The 15,480-nt window shown below is 39.1% G+C and overlaps 1 protein-coding gene across 5 annotated transcripts; it reads left to right on the top strand.

Annotated features, from left to right (window-relative positions):
• The first annotated feature begins 328 nt into the window (after positions 1 to 328).
• On the top strand, positions 329 to 14,830 carry vegfd (vascular endothelial growth factor D). 5 transcript variants are annotated; one of them, XM_079843890.1, is made up of 7 exons: positions 329 to 1,155; positions 6,462 to 6,660; positions 6,793 to 6,983; positions 8,782 to 8,918; positions 9,334 to 9,437; positions 9,613 to 9,734; positions 14,194 to 14,830. In XM_079843890.1, the coding sequence occupies exons 1-6, from the start codon at positions 1,066 to 1,068 to the stop codon at positions 9,708 to 9,710; spliced, it is 819 nt and encodes a 272-aa protein (XP_079700016.1). In that variant the 5' UTR covers positions 329 to 1,065; the 3' UTR covers positions 9,711 to 9,734; positions 14,194 to 14,830. The 5 variants fall into 5 exon arrangements, with proteins under 5 accessions (XP_079700016.1, XP_079700018.1, XP_079700015.1 ...); XM_079843889.1 differs by having other exon boundaries at positions 345 to 1,155; positions 6,793 to 7,010; positions 14,194 to 14,822; XM_079843888.1 differs by having other exon boundaries at positions 345 to 1,155; positions 9,613 to 9,706; positions 14,194 to 14,734.
• Positions 14,831 to 15,480: the final 650 nt, after the last annotated feature.

Raw genomic sequence — 15,480 nt, 5'->3', positions numbered from 1 at the left:
TTGACCATACAATTCATCGACATTTTATAAAAGTGAACATGTCCAGAATCTAAACAATCGTGTAATAGATTCCTTTGACCGCTGATAATAGATTCTTCTGTAGCTTTTAAAGTAAAAGCGTTAAAATGATCCGATAGAGAGTGTGGGTGCAGAGAGCGGCACTCACAACCCATTACGCTGCATTAAAGCTCCCTCTAATTCCGGACTCGTATTACAAACTCATTGTTGGATCTGCTTGAGAGTGACGTGGGCACATACACAGAGAATGAGAGAAAGGGCATGTCGGCTTAGCTCCCCTCCTTTTTCATCCCGCCACTTTGCTGCATTTAAGTAGGATATTGGCTGCATTCAGTCTCTGCATTCAGCCTCTCTCCCTCGAACTCTCTCTCTCTTCTCCCTTCATCCCTAAGTTCCCCCTTCCCTCCTCCTCCTCCTCCTCTTCCCCCTCCTTCACTCCTTGCCCTCTGTAGAGGTCTGGATCACATTTAAAACCACATGTTCCTGTGTGCGAGCAACTGAGCCTGGAAGTCTGCAAGCAGGAAACGTGGTGACAGTGGAGTGGGACTAAAGCGCACAGCGACCGGACAGACATGCACGCCTCCCAGACGGCCTTGCACGCACTGGCGGCTGGAGAATACTGGATGTGAGCCCCGGGCGGATTTTGCAAACACACATATGGTGTGACACATTTGGGTCTGTGGAGACACTGGGCCAAATTTGGCCGGTCCAAGACGGATGACAACACCAAGGGGTCGTCCTGATCAGAAGGAATCATACAAAACGGAAGGGAAAGACTGAGAAATTCCTCCTCGGCCAAGTTCAAAGTGCTGTCCTAGACTAGCACTGATTGATGTGTCTTTCTCCTCCTCTTTTTTTTTTTTTTTTTAAAGGGGAGATCCCATTTGGCTCCAGGAAAGCTCGTTGTCACAGGTTTCTCTTGGTGCGCCTGTGTGGTCCTGTGAGATAAACCTGCTGCGTGATTTGTGAGCGTGCGTAAGTGTATACGCAGACTGGCCTCCCTCGCTGCTTAATTGCTAGACGGTACCCTGGAGAGTAAGTAGCAGGATGAAGACGCAGAAATGTGCTGGACTTCACATGTTGCTACTCCTGTATGTCAGACTGATGCTGGCAGTGGACGCCTACAGACCCCAGAGAGTGAGTATATCATCCCTCAGCATACATTTAGAACACCAAGAGCAGCCAAAACTACAGGACACTTTTTATTCGCAGTCGGATTTGAACGATTCTGAGATTTAATTGAATGTAGTTTCATTTTTTGTTATAATGTCCATATTTAGTTGTGAACCATGAATCCTTTAAAAATGAAGTCTGTCTTTTTACACTCTTAAATGTCCTAAAAGGTTGTTGTTTTTTTGTAACAATTTCATAGAACCTTTTTTGGTTCCCCAAAGAACCTTTCATTGAACAGTTGTTAGTTCTAAGAACATTTATAAAAATCTAAAGAACCTTTTGTGTAATGGAATGGTTCCAGTGATGTTAAAGGTTCTTATTGGAACCATAAATGCCATAAAGAACCTTCATTTTTAAGAGTATACTCGCTTCCATGTCATTCCAAACCTGTATTTTTCTGAGAACACAAAAGTAGGCTAGATATTCTAAAGAATATTTGGTAACACTTTAGTATGGGGAACACATATTCACTATTAACTATGACTTTTGCCTCAATAAACACCTAATTTACTGCTTATTATTAGGTAGTAAGGATTTTTTTTAAGTGTTTATGTTTAGGTATTGGGTAGGATTAAAGGATGCGGAATAAGGGATTCATATGTGCTTTATAAATACTAATAAGCAACAAGTTGAGAATTGAACCTTAAAACATTTTTTTACCAAATGTTTTTGTTCATTCAATGAAAGTCAAAGGGGTCTAAATCAACATTGGACACCCCACAATTTTTTTGTATTTTTTATTTCTGGGTGAACTGTCTGTTTAAAATACGGATTTAACATTATTTTGCGCTGACTCACTGAACAGGGACCTGTTGCAAGCTCAGCAAAGCCGGATGGGGTCTCCTGCTGTGACATTGTGGTTGCTTAATAGCAATTTCGGTCATTTTCCTGTATGTTACCTTGGGAAATGGTGCTTGAATCTGACTGAAATCAATGAAAATGTTCGGAATTGCAGTTTTTGCTTTAAGATGGATGGTTCCCCTGGACGCACACTGGGGAACCCTATTGTAAGAGTTTCCAAAGACGAGCCGTTGAGGCCATTCATCTGTTTTTCTGTGTATGTGAGTATATCAATGATGGGTTATGTAAGAAGGGTGATGAGTTCCAAGCAGTGGCGCAATAGCATAATATCCTATTCGGTTTTACAGATACACTCTATAAAGAGGCAGTTTTAGTATATGTGTGTGTGGCATGAAGCCTGGTATCCAAGTGCAGCCTGAGGCGCCGTAGGGTCTTTTATATGTTCAAACTCTCACCCGTCTCATTTATTCGTCCTTGTTAGGGGCCTCTACCTCATTAAGTTTGTCCAGGGAAAATGCACATTTGTAACTCATATTCTTTCTTTCTTTTAAACCCCTCCTCATTCTCTCGCTCTTTCTGTTTGTTGTTGCATTGTCTGCGTGGGTAAGTGAAAGCAGACGTCTCCACCCTTACATACTGACGGGATCATAGAAGATAATGTCACTACACGACAGCAGGATGCGAGACTTCTCTGGTGATGACTTCCATATCGCGTGCCAACCCTCTCCATCCCAGCCTTGGCTGTTTTACTTTCCGCCCGCTTTGTGGCTTTCCCGTCTCATAAAAGAATGATTGGGATTTGGAAGTCCTTTGGCCTCTATTGCTTTTTTTGGTGTTTGTTTTTTTGCCCTTTTTTGTGGGACACACCCGGTGTGTAGTAAACATTCAAAACCAAGCCAGTGCTGGTTTTTGACTGCTTAACTCAACGTTCTCCATACTCGTGGTATTGATTGAGAGGTGGTAGACTTGTGTCTAACTCTAAGTTAAGAAAACCTCCATAAACTCTGTCCACTTGCTCTTCGGTGACCAATGTGTTGGATCAGGATGCCTAAAAAAGTACCCACTTAGCCGATTTAATATAAGTAGCCTCAAGCTAATATTGAATAAAATAAATGCTCATCAAATCATTTGTTTTCATGATTTGTGTACTTCAAGATCTGAGCCTGACTACCATTACTGGACAAATAAATATGTGGAAATTAAATATTGATTTCAAATTATAAAATTATTTTAAATAGTCCACCACAGTGTACAAAGCAATCGTCCTAGCAGCAAGATGAGCTCTACAACAATATCACTTTAATATTAATACTGACATTCTCTGAGGTAATTACAATAAATGAAACGCAAGATGGCGTCAACCAGTTGCGTTTTTATGAAGACGCAACTAAAGAGCGAATCCGCGGTGTGACCCGAGCGCGCCAATTTATTACCTAGACTAGCATACTGCTTATTCAGCTTGACATGGAAGAAGGAGAATGTGACGATGCCTGTTGAATAAAATATGTTTTGAGTTAAAAAAGTGTTGTATTTCAAGACATATGTCAGGTTTCTGTCCATATGCTGCATCTCATTCCACCTCTGTTACTAATTCCAAAACGTCTTTTTAGAGCTAGTAATATGGCTTGAGTCATTGATAGACTAATGCAGTTATTAAAGGGATAGTTCACCCAAAAATGAATCATTTACTCATCCTCAAGTTGTTCCAAACCTTTATGAGTTTCTTTGTTCTGCTGAACACAAAAGAAGATATTTGGAAGAATGTTTGTAACCAAGTAGATAGATCAACCATTGACTACCATAGTATTTTCCCCCCCTACTATGGTATTAAACAGTTATTCCCTACAGTTATTAAAGAGAGAGAGAGAGAGAGAGAGAGAGAGAGAGAGAGAGAGAGATTAAAGGATTAGTTCACTTCAAAATGAAAATTTCCTGATAATTTACTCACCCCCATCTCATCCAAGATGTTTATGTCTTTCTTTCTTTAGTCTTCTTTAGTCTTAAGTTTTTTGAGGAAAACATTCCAGGATTTTTCTTCACATAATGGTTTTCAATTGCAACCAAAATGTTGAAGGTCCAAATCAATGCAGTTTCAAAACGCTTTGAAGGGCTTCAGAGCAATCCCAGACGAGGAACGAGGACGAGTCATTTTCAATTAAAAAAAACATAAAAATGAATATATTTTTTACCTAAATTGCTCTTCTTGTGCTGCTCTGCGGCCCCCAGTGATAGCGCAATCACGTTGAGATGTCACACTAGACGTAGGAGAAAGTACCGCCCCAACCAAATGTGCGAGGACTAATACAAACGCCCTTTACCAAAAAACACTCCTTATTCAACTTCAAAATCATCCGACATTGTTGTTTTACCTTTTTTTGTTAAAGGACGTTTGTATTAGTCTTAGCATGTGCTCATAAGTACGGGGACGGTAACTTCCGCCTACGTCTAGTGTGACGTTGTCGACGTGATTGCGCAATCACTGCGGCCACAAAGCAGCGCAAGATGAGCAATTTTTCAATGACCAATCGTTTCGTTAGATAAGACCCTATTCCTCGCCTTGTGCAGAGTCTCTGAAGCCCTTCAAAGCATTTTGAAATTGCATTGATTTGGACCTTCAATATTTTGGTTGCAATTGAAAACCATTATGTGAAGAAAAATCCTGGAATGTTTTCCTCAAATACGTCATTTCTTTTCGACTGAAGAAAGAAAGACATCAACATCTTGGATGAGAAGGGGGTGAGTAAAATATAAGGACATTTTCATTTGGAAGTGAACTAATCCTTTAAGTGTGTGTGGGCGCATGTGAATTACCCGAGTCTACATTTCTAATAGCGAACTGTTAGTTTATCTGCTTCAAGAACAGCACCGTTATTAGTGCTTGTGAGAACTGTCATGTAGCTTTTAAATTGCTAAACTATTTTACTGATATTACTAAATAATTTGCTTGATCCGTGTCATTGTGGGTTTTGGTTATTTTACTGTTGTAGTCTGTAAGGACCTTTGAAATAACTGAAATCAATTGGCGAAGTGATGCCTGGAACTATTTAGCCGTGCGTTTCCCTGAAAAGAATTGCACACCTTAGAATGTTCGTCAACCAATCAGATTCAAGCATTCACCAGCCTCGGAGTTTAATAGGAAATATCAGTATCCCACATTTGACCAACAAGAACCATCCAGGCAGAGCTGTGGTATAATATGTATAGCTAATATTGGCATTATATTGACCATTATTTACTTGACTCTCTAGGTATCAATATCGACATTGGCCATTGAAAGAGTGACCACCAGTGACTTTGTAAAGGTTATTCCGCAGCTGTCACTAGGCACTTAGTAGTTATTCAATCCATGTTTTGCAAAACAGCCACAATCTTCTGTTCAAATTGGTGGCAGGCGTCCCAAACTCCAATCCCTGGGATCTGTCTTCACTGAGCTTCTAAACAGGTGGTCCATACTGAGCTAATAGAGTGTATGTTCCAGTTGTTTAGAGTGGGTCTCTGCCAGAGGGTGTTCCGTGTGTTTGGCTACACAAGTTGGTTTTAGAGAAGTTTATGGCCTGACAACAAAGCTAGACTGAACACGAAAGTTTTAAATATTGAACGCTTAACATTCAGTGCAAAGTATTTTGTGTATGATTGACCATTTAGCAGAGCTTTAGAACTGCCTGAGATGATTCAAGAGGTCATTCAGCCATGCTGATGGTTGCATAGTCATGTCAACTTTTTTTTTTATTGATCTTTTCAGCAAGTTGTGATGGAAAACTCTGTGGATTATATTGCAGGCGCTATATAAGGTCTGATGCAACCCTGGTATATAAGTCATGACGTTAGGAACAGCTGCATCCCATCCCTCGTAGAGTGATACCGTTTTTTACACATCCAAAAAAATGCTGAAAAGTCCAACATTGATTATCCACACTGCCCTCTAGTGGACAGATGGAAAATTCTCATTTAAAGGTGAACTTTTTCTTTTTATATCTATCCATTGTTCAGGGATAGTTTGCACAAAATGTTCTCTCAGACAACAGCGAGTTTTTATGATGCAAGTGGAAAGAATATGTTTCTTATGTAGAATTAGGGCATTAACTTCTGCTGTGCCTGTGCTTTTCCATAGTATGGCAGTCGTGGCCTAATGGTTAGAGAGTCAGACTGGTAACCCAAAGGTTGCCGGTTTGAGGAAAATTTAGCAAAAATGGCTGCCCACTACTCTGTGGGTGTGTGTGTCTCCACGGTTTGCAGTGTGTGTTCACTCACTGCTCCTAATGTCTGTGCACTAACTTGGATGGGTTAAATGCAGAGGACAAATTCCGAGTACGGGTTACTATACTTGGCCTTCGCGTCATCATGTCACTGTCATTTTTGCTTGGCATGCCTCAAACATTTTCTTCTGAGAATTGTTCGCCTCTGTGCTAAAATCAGCAGCACCAATGTCATCAATCTTGTCATCATTCAAGATTGTATTTCTCCCAAAGGACATAAACCAGGAGAAGTGGGAACAGAAACTGAGGGAAGCTGGGAGTTTAGATGAGCTTCTGATGTTGACCGAATACCCGGACTGGAAGCTGTGGAGATGCAGACTCAAGCTGAAGGACTTTGACGACGCCTCTCCGCCTGAGAACCGCAGGTCAACTCGCTATGCGGCCGCATCTTTCAGCCCAAAGATGCTAAAAGGTTGAGACCTTCATGCAAACACAATTGAGAATACTTTGTGTCTAAGTACAGTGATTTGTAATTAGCAATGGACAAAAAATATAAATGTGTGTGTGTGTATGTGTATATATTAAATTTTTTTTTTTTTTCCAGATATTGATGATGAATGGCAGAAAACACAGTGTATGCCCAGAGAGACGTGTGTAGACGTGGCTAAAGAGCTGGGCACCAATACGGCAGTGTTTTTCAAGCCCCCGTGCGTCTCTGTCTTCAGGTGTGGCGGCTGCTGCAACAAAGAGGGAGTTACCTGCCGTAATACAAGCATGACTTATGTCAATAAAACTGTGAGCACTACTCATTGCATTGCGTGGGTATACATCAAAATTAATGTCCAATACAATCTGTTTGTACTTGCTTATTTAATGGAAATTATGTGCAGTTCATTAAAGGGTTAGTTCACCCAAAAATGAAAATTCTGTCATTAATTACTCACCGTCATGTCGTTCCAAACCCGTAAGACCTTCGTTCATCTTCGGAACACAAACTGCAAAATTTTTGATGAAATCGGAGAGCTTTATTCAACTTAATTCAAGAATCTCATCTTCTCCATGACACTCTCCTACGCGATTCAAGTAAGCACCACAACGCATGCATGTGGTGCTCGGCCAATGGTGAGTCGGCGTTCTGCCATTGAACCCGGAAGCGCTGCAATGTGTGAATAGCGCAAGCGAGTGACAGGGAAGAGGAGACATTGTTGAATAAAGTCGTTATTTGCGCACAAAATGTATTTTCGGCATTAGTTAATACACAATACATTAATATAAATGAATGACAGAAATGTCATTTTTGGGTGAACTAACCCTTTAAGAATTTGATATTGAGCTTACTCAATATGCATTCTTGGGACCTATTCGCACAGAACATTTTTGCATTGAAAAAAAACAACACAAGGTCTAGAGACTTTTTTTTTTAAAGTAGAAAAATGTGAGGGACGCTGCAAAAGACGTGATCGCAACCATAGATATACATAATAAAGGCTAGATGTCTCGTCCGTGCTGCTGGCCAATGGAGGTCAATGTCCGCACCTGGCGGCCATCTTGTCACAGGCAGCTCGCTCACTCGTAACATTGTTTTCATGGGTGCTTGCAGTTTTTAAATAACCATAACTTGCTCAATTTTCTACCGATTTTCAAACTGTTTGGTTTGTTATAAACGTCAGAGATGTAGTTATGACACTGCATACCTATGAAAAATTATTCATAATTTGTTCAAGCATCCATAATTATACCCACATTAATAACGTTTGTAAGAAACCAAACCATTTGTAAATCCGTCAAGATTTCAGTGAGATAAGAGTATTTGTGTTCATGCAGATCACTCGCCTTACATCAGGTACCACAGAGCCCTGCCTGTGACAAGATGGCCGCCGGTGATGACGTTAGAGACTCCGTCGTAAGACATATAGCCTTTATTATGTATGTCTATGAGCGCAACGCTCAACCAAGTCCGTCTAGTATGTTTACATTGAAAAACAATGGAAAAGCCAGACCTTGTTCTGTGTGAACGGTCCCTAAAATTTGTCTCAGGGCCCATTCACACAGATTGCATTTTCCTTTGAAAAACGCAAGAGCAGTGGAATGAAAAAAAAGCAAGGTCTAGAGACAAGTATAAATTGTGTGAGACGTTGCAAAGGATGCAAGCTGTGAGAGCAACGGTCAAACACATCCATCTAGTGCATGTTTACATTGAAAAACAACGGAAAAGGCAGCGCAGTGGAATGCAAAAACGTGTTCTGTGTGAACAGCCCCTTACACAGTCTTAAAGGGACAGTTCACCCAAAAACAAAAATTCTGTCAACATTTACTTACCCTCATTTTGGCCACTTTTATTGTGCTTTTGTGTCCTTTTTGAAAATTTTAAGTCGCTGTTGATTATAATTTAATGGAAAAGAGCGGCCATATCATTCTTTAAAATTTCTCCTTTTGGGTTCCACAGAAGTAAGTTATGCAGGTTTGGAACGTTATGAGGATGAGAAAACAGACAGAATTAAATTTTTTGTCTTTACTATCCCTTTAATATACGTGTTTATGTGCACACACTGTTCCATTTGACTGTTCGTAAAAGACGTCCTCTTTCTCACAGATTTTGAGTGTGAGTCTGGCGCCGTATAAATCTGGACCAGAGCCTGTGCTGTTGAAAATAGCCAATCACACTGAGTGTAAGTGCCAGGAACACGCGCTGATCCGCAGACATGTTCGTGAGAAGCACAGGACGAACGGGTCAGTACCAGACTCATATGTAACAGAATCGGTTAAAATAGGGTGCAACCTTGACATGAAATATTAGGTAAATTGCGTAAGATTAAATAATAGCGAAGGTTTAACAGTTGTTGTTGAAAAGGCCAGATTGATTACAAACAGGTAGAGCTGGATGAAGCTATCAATGAGGCAATCAGCATTCCTCTGCACTTACATTAAGTGCATTATACTGTATTTTTTACTGCAATTGGCTGGTGTATCATCAAACTCTTTGAAATGTTCGACCCAGCCCTTGTTTTTCCAGTGCTACACTGTGATATTCACTGTTGATTCAACAGTTTGCTCTTAGAGAAATTACAGATTGCGCCTTGCTGACTGGCAGCCATATGTAGGAGTGCTTTCTGCTGTGAAAATATGTCTCTGTGTGTGAATGCAGTTTCTCTCCTACACGTAAGCCAGAAGACAAGAGGCTATGCAACAGAGGTTTAATATGGGACTGGATGGCGGAGCGATGTGTGACATACCCCTCCAGCAAACAAGGTCAGTGAGTAATTGATTTCAACTCCCATTTATTTTCTGTTCTGGTCTAAAACACGAATGACTCGGTTACTTTTTATTTACTCGCTATATTACAGGAACTTTAATTTAATATAGACCCAACAAGGTGCACGCAACAACATGATTTATACATTTGTGCACTTTTTTTTTTTACCAGAACCGCCATCTACTGTCAGTGAGGAGGACTGTGAGATTGATGTAGAGCAATGTGAATGTATTCCAAAAGTATGGACACACAGATTACACCATAGGTGACACAATTCAACAAATCTTCTAAAGGTAGAGGGACTTTCAAAAATATATTTACTTCACTATTGGATATTAAAGCTAATTTGTAACGTTTAAATGAAAATTACATTGCTTAGTTTGCAGTTTCTTTGAGTGTTTTTGTATGTCACTGGACATGTTTTTAAAAAAATCACTTTTATTTCCGTCGCTGTTTAAAGGTAGGGTAGGCAATTTTTGAGAGGCTAGCAATAGCGAGTTAGCTTTGAAAGCATAATGGCTTGTCCTCACCGGGACGATTATCGTGCGCGTTTAACGCCTCGTGAATAAAATAAGGGAGCCAAGGTGAGTGCAAAACGGCAGGTGTAAAAGCGTTGTTTTTTTGGTTTGACGCGCCACGTGAAAAACTGGCCGACCAATGAGATTGCCGCTTTTGTTCCCGTGCCTGGAGCTGCTGCAGTTACAGTAAAACATGACTCGGCCAAGCACACATTGATACCTAAGAAGAAGACGACGAAGAGGAAGTAAGTAGACGAAGAAGAAGATGCAACGAGGCAAGATGAATGTAGACTACAAAAATCTCGATAAGAGGGAGTTATTATGGAGAGGAATTGCAGATCATATAGGATTTGATGAGTTTCCATCGAATCTTATTTGATTTGACTAGACTACAAGCCTCAGAAGGACGGGACTAGGAAGGACGCAGTCTGCAAATTCATTTCGCTGTTGAAAGTGTTGCCCCATTGACACGCATAAATTTGAGTCACTAAACACTCCGAGTATAACGCCACAGGTTTCCATCTCTTCCAAATTACAGTAGATATGGCGTGAACATGCAGCATAAGCTCGGACGTGTATATATATATATATATATATATATATATATATTAGGGATGAAACGGTATGGAAATTTAACATCACGATTATAGTGACCCAAATTATCACGGTTATCAATATTATCACGGTTTTGTTCAAACGAGATGAAAGTGTTCAAAAAGAACTGATGCACACACTTAAAACATTTCAACAAGTTTTATATTTGAAAATCAACAAACAACAAATAAATCAAGCAGCTCTATGCACTTTTTTAAGCTAGATTCTGTGGGATTTCCTTCCTTAATGGCCGTCGTCAATAGCAACGCATAACGCATAAATAATAATAATTTGTCGTAAATATAATCTCTAATATTATCTCTGATGAGAATATTGCTTGAGAATATATTTACAGTGTTCAGCAATGATGCATTTAAATCTAGCATATTTTGTGTTAGAGCCCAAACAGTATCCAAGTGAAATAATGCATATCCATATTTCCATATGATTTGACAGTTTATTTTATTAAATATCAAAATGTGTGCATCATACCTGACACCTAAATGATCACTTTACAGTCAGTTTTATGACTGTCATTCTCTTCAAATGCTGAAGTTTGAAACGTGTAACGTTACCAATGTTGTATGTAACTTTAGAGACGGTCCCTAAATTCGCCAGCGTTATGCCAGTCATGTCAGATGCGCTGTGCTTCTGCTGTGTTTTTAAAACCATTTTCGCTGCTGAAATAGAACAAAAACAGTACAACCACTATATGATGAATGAATCTCCTGCATACATCGCACGTTTATCGCTGCTTTTAGTGTAGATTTCAGCGAGTAAGAGCGGCGCGCGCTCTGAATGAAACTCCGGCTAATCTGAACGCCTCTGATTATGAGACATTGCATTCATAAACTCAATAGAAACACGTGTGAGTGGTTATAATGCGCAACGCGATTATAACAGATGGCTTTTGAGAAGACTATTATAAGTTCAACAGCCAGAGTGACTAGTGTGCAGCCGAAATAACGTTACACCCGCAAATGGCGGTTGTTAATGTCAAGCCCTGATTATTATCCCTTAAATGTTAGTCTTGACTAATTTTGTTTGTTCGCTTCACGTTATTATTTCCCAGATGTAGTTTTGGTATTGAGGTCAAAGTCCACTTGTCGTTCGTAGTTTTGAAGTGTTTCCCCTATTACAGTGACTTTCTTCTGGCATGTTCTGCAGACAGGGTGACCATCTTAGATTAAGATTAGATAAGATTATGACCACACCTCAGATTTGGTCCTTTTAGAGGCTGAACAATCCCCCGAGTGCTGTCACTGCCTTCTGCCATTTCTTATCATTCAAAAAAACAGCGGTGCTGCGCCTGACTGACGCTGACTGACGCTGACTACACAGGATTTACCGCGAGTTTTCACAACCGTGATAATCACACGCGGTTTTAATGATAATAAAATTTTATACGATATTACTAACCGTCACTAAATTTTATCGTGGTTTATCGTGAAACCGGTAATCGTTTCATCCCTAATATATATATATATATATATATATATATATATATATATATATATATATATATATATATATATATATACACACATTTAGACCATTTAACTTAGTGATTGCTATGAGGTGACTTTCAACCAGCATAACAAAAAATGTTTCTGGAAAAAATCACTTACTGTATCTTTAATACTTGATCCTGATTGGTCAGTCGTGCCATTCCGCCGTCTGATATTTCAGTGCGCTCTTTCGGTCTCATATTGCACTCACTGAAATCAGAGCTGCTTTTGTGTCTCTCGTATCACACTGTGTACTCGTGCCCTTTTGATTCAGACAAACACAACTGCCCTATCTTGCGTCTCATTTATCAATTGTAGATCAAATCACCTCAGAGGACTTCAGCATTCATATTGTATTTTGTTGTGATAAAGAAATTTCAGTGAAAATTAAGGTTGATGACAGAAGGGTACAAAAGGTATAACATACAAGATATATAATATATATATATATATTATACATACCTCGTTTTTTTTAACCACAGTGTTCGGTTGGGTTCTGATGGCTTGTCACATCAGTTTTTTGCAATTCTATTCTTAGGCGACGGGAAACAGAAAGAGGTTAAGGAGAAAAAAAAATGCAAATTTTTTATTTTACTTAAAAGACCTTACTTAAACTTAAAACTTTACTTAAAAAAAACTTGTACACATTCCTAGTGTATAGTATAATATTAAATAAATATAAATAAAGATGTACACTGGCAGCTCAAAGCTGTACAGCAGCATTTAAGTATGAAATTTAATGAATAAATGTAAAAAATAAAACACTACATAGACTTCACTATAAAATAAATTGATTCTTATTAAAGCTACTGTATTAATGTTTTTCAGTCAAGAACAGAGAGTGCTTTTCTATGTATTTTGTAGTTTTATTAACATTAAAGTCCCCACAGTAGGAAATAATATGGAAGTCAAAGGCTACCATCAGCTGTCTGTGTTCAACAGAAGAAATGAATACAGGTTTGGAACAACATTAGAGTGAGTAAATAATGACATAATTTTAGAGGTGAACTGTCCCTTTAAGGACCGCTTGTTCACTATAGGCTGCGCTGCTGTCGATTTAAGACGTGCATAATATACAGACACACGCGAATTTACTTTCACTTTACACATAGGCTAACCGACTTTGTTTATGTTAAGCTTGTGTGTATTTGACAGTATTAGAGCGCGTATATTTTAGTGCGCGTGCTCTGCGCCTTAAAACGGTGCATAAGCACGCAAATAACCGGCAAGGCTTTAAAACGCATGCAAATAATGAACTTTCGTGGTTGTGAATAACTATAGTGTTCTGTGAGTATAACTCTCTGACACCAGCATTGCAAGCGTGTCTAGCACTGTGTATAGTGATTGGATATTTGCTCATATCAGCGCGTAGACTCACAGGCACACTGCAAAAACAAAACAACGCAATTCACAAGCGCGTATTGAACCGTGAATGCTGTACCGAACGGTTTAATATTATAATGAGATTTGTGGCATCCCTAAAGCGTTTGTGCAAAACTGTGGGAAAACTGCTGAAAAAGTGTGGGTGTTGAACCCTCTCACCGGGAAAAGTCCCACGAGTACGATGCCCCTGGTTGCTGTGCCAATGACCCTGCCAATCTTTATTTTGCTGTATTTTGACTGACTCACTGTAAATTATCCCTTAACAAAGCTTTTCAGTCTGATATACACATTATTCAGATTCATGAAAAATATTAAACCACCCAGTTAACAAAAATATGTTCTAAAACAATTTCTTTGCTATGGTAACATTTTGGTAATGCTATATTTTGTTCTGGTTTCATGTTTTTTTTTAATCATTTTGGAAACATTAGTTACTTTTGAATATTCTCTGAATGCTCTGGAACAAGTAACATTTAAAAAAAAACATTAGACAAAGATTCAATTGAAATGTTACAGACCAAAAAAAAGTTAAATAACCTTTTTGTGCTAATGTTTTGAGAACATTATTAAAGACCAGATTACTTTGAATGAATGTTCTAGTAATGTCACTTCATTTTTGTTTTACAGCATTAAGAGAACCTTGTCTGAACATTAGCCAAAGTCCTGAGAACGTTCCCTGTTAGCTGGGCATGGAAACAAGTTTCTCACCATCTAATCAATGACACACAATTTCATACATTCTTTTACAGCTGCAAGAGAGAAAACAACGATGAATATGACGCCCTGACGATCTGCAAGTGCTGAATGCAGAGACTGCAAAATACCATTTAATTTATTTATCTCTCTATTTATATCAAATAAAAATACTTTTATTAACATTTATTCACACATCTCATCAGTATCATGGCAGCAATAGCATTCTAAATATAACAACAATGCTGCTTTTCCTGTCTGAACACAATGGAAAATGATATCGGAGTTAAATGTCTCTTTTGCACTGAATTCAACATGTCACCCTTAAGAATATCTGTGGAATTTCTTAGATATTTAAGTATAACTTATAATTTTTTTAAGTATAACCCCTCCAACCCCAATCATGTTTCCATTGCACAAGAGGACTATATGTGGGATGATGTACATACAGAAGTACTTCAATGACTAAGTCTCTTTTTGTTGTGTTCACCACTGAGCATGCTGCCAACAATAAGAAAATATGTACTGAAGATAAAAAGCTGTTCAAATAAAAAATTGGCAAATTTAATAAATAGACCTATGATTGTGATGTTTTCAAGGAGTGTTTGCTGTGTAATGCTGTGTATGAAAGAATAAAAGAGGGCCCTTGGCATGTTTCAAGGACGCCATTTATGTAAAAGCCCATAAAATCTTACCAGAGCGAATTGTGCTCATTTAATTCTCTTTCTAACACTTTGGTTTGTGGTTTTTGGTCATGGTTCTTTTCAGTATCGACTGATTAAATCGATATGAAAGACCGGAGTAGCATATCTCTTGACTGTGACACAAAACCTTCATTAAATAGTCATTAAAAGTCATGAAATACTCTATAGCTATAGCAGGCAGTGTTGGGGGAAACGCATTACAAGTAATGTGCATCATCTAATCAGATTACTTTATTCACGTAATGAGTAAATTAACACATTACAAATGGACATGCAAATTGACAAATTGGGCAGACCTGTGGAAGATCCCGCAGGCAAGGCTCAGCTTCCTCATTTGTTCAACCTACGACACGCTTCCCTGTCCTCGCAACCTTCACCAGTGGTTTGGGAGTGAGGAAGGCTGCACACTCTGCAATACCCCTAACGCAAGCCTCCAGCACATCTTGTCAGGCTGTAAGATTGCGCTTTCCCAAGGACGCTATAGATGGCGCCACGACCAGGTCCTGAGAAAGCTAGCCGAGGTGCTGGAGGGGTGCCGACAGGGCAGCAAAGGGGTACCATCAGCAGAGAACAACAACCACATCAGTTTCATCATAGAAGACGGGGGGAGAAGAAAAATCAGGCCAAGAGAAATATCTG

This window comes from Gobio gobio (genome assembly GCF_949357685.1).
Source record: "Gobio gobio genome assembly, chromosome: 19".
Lineage (NCBI taxonomy): Eukaryota > Metazoa > Chordata > Actinopteri > Cypriniformes > Gobionidae > Gobio > Gobio gobio.
The sequence above is the reverse complement of the archived record's forward strand: the minus strand, read 5'-3'. Positions and strand labels throughout refer to the sequence as shown.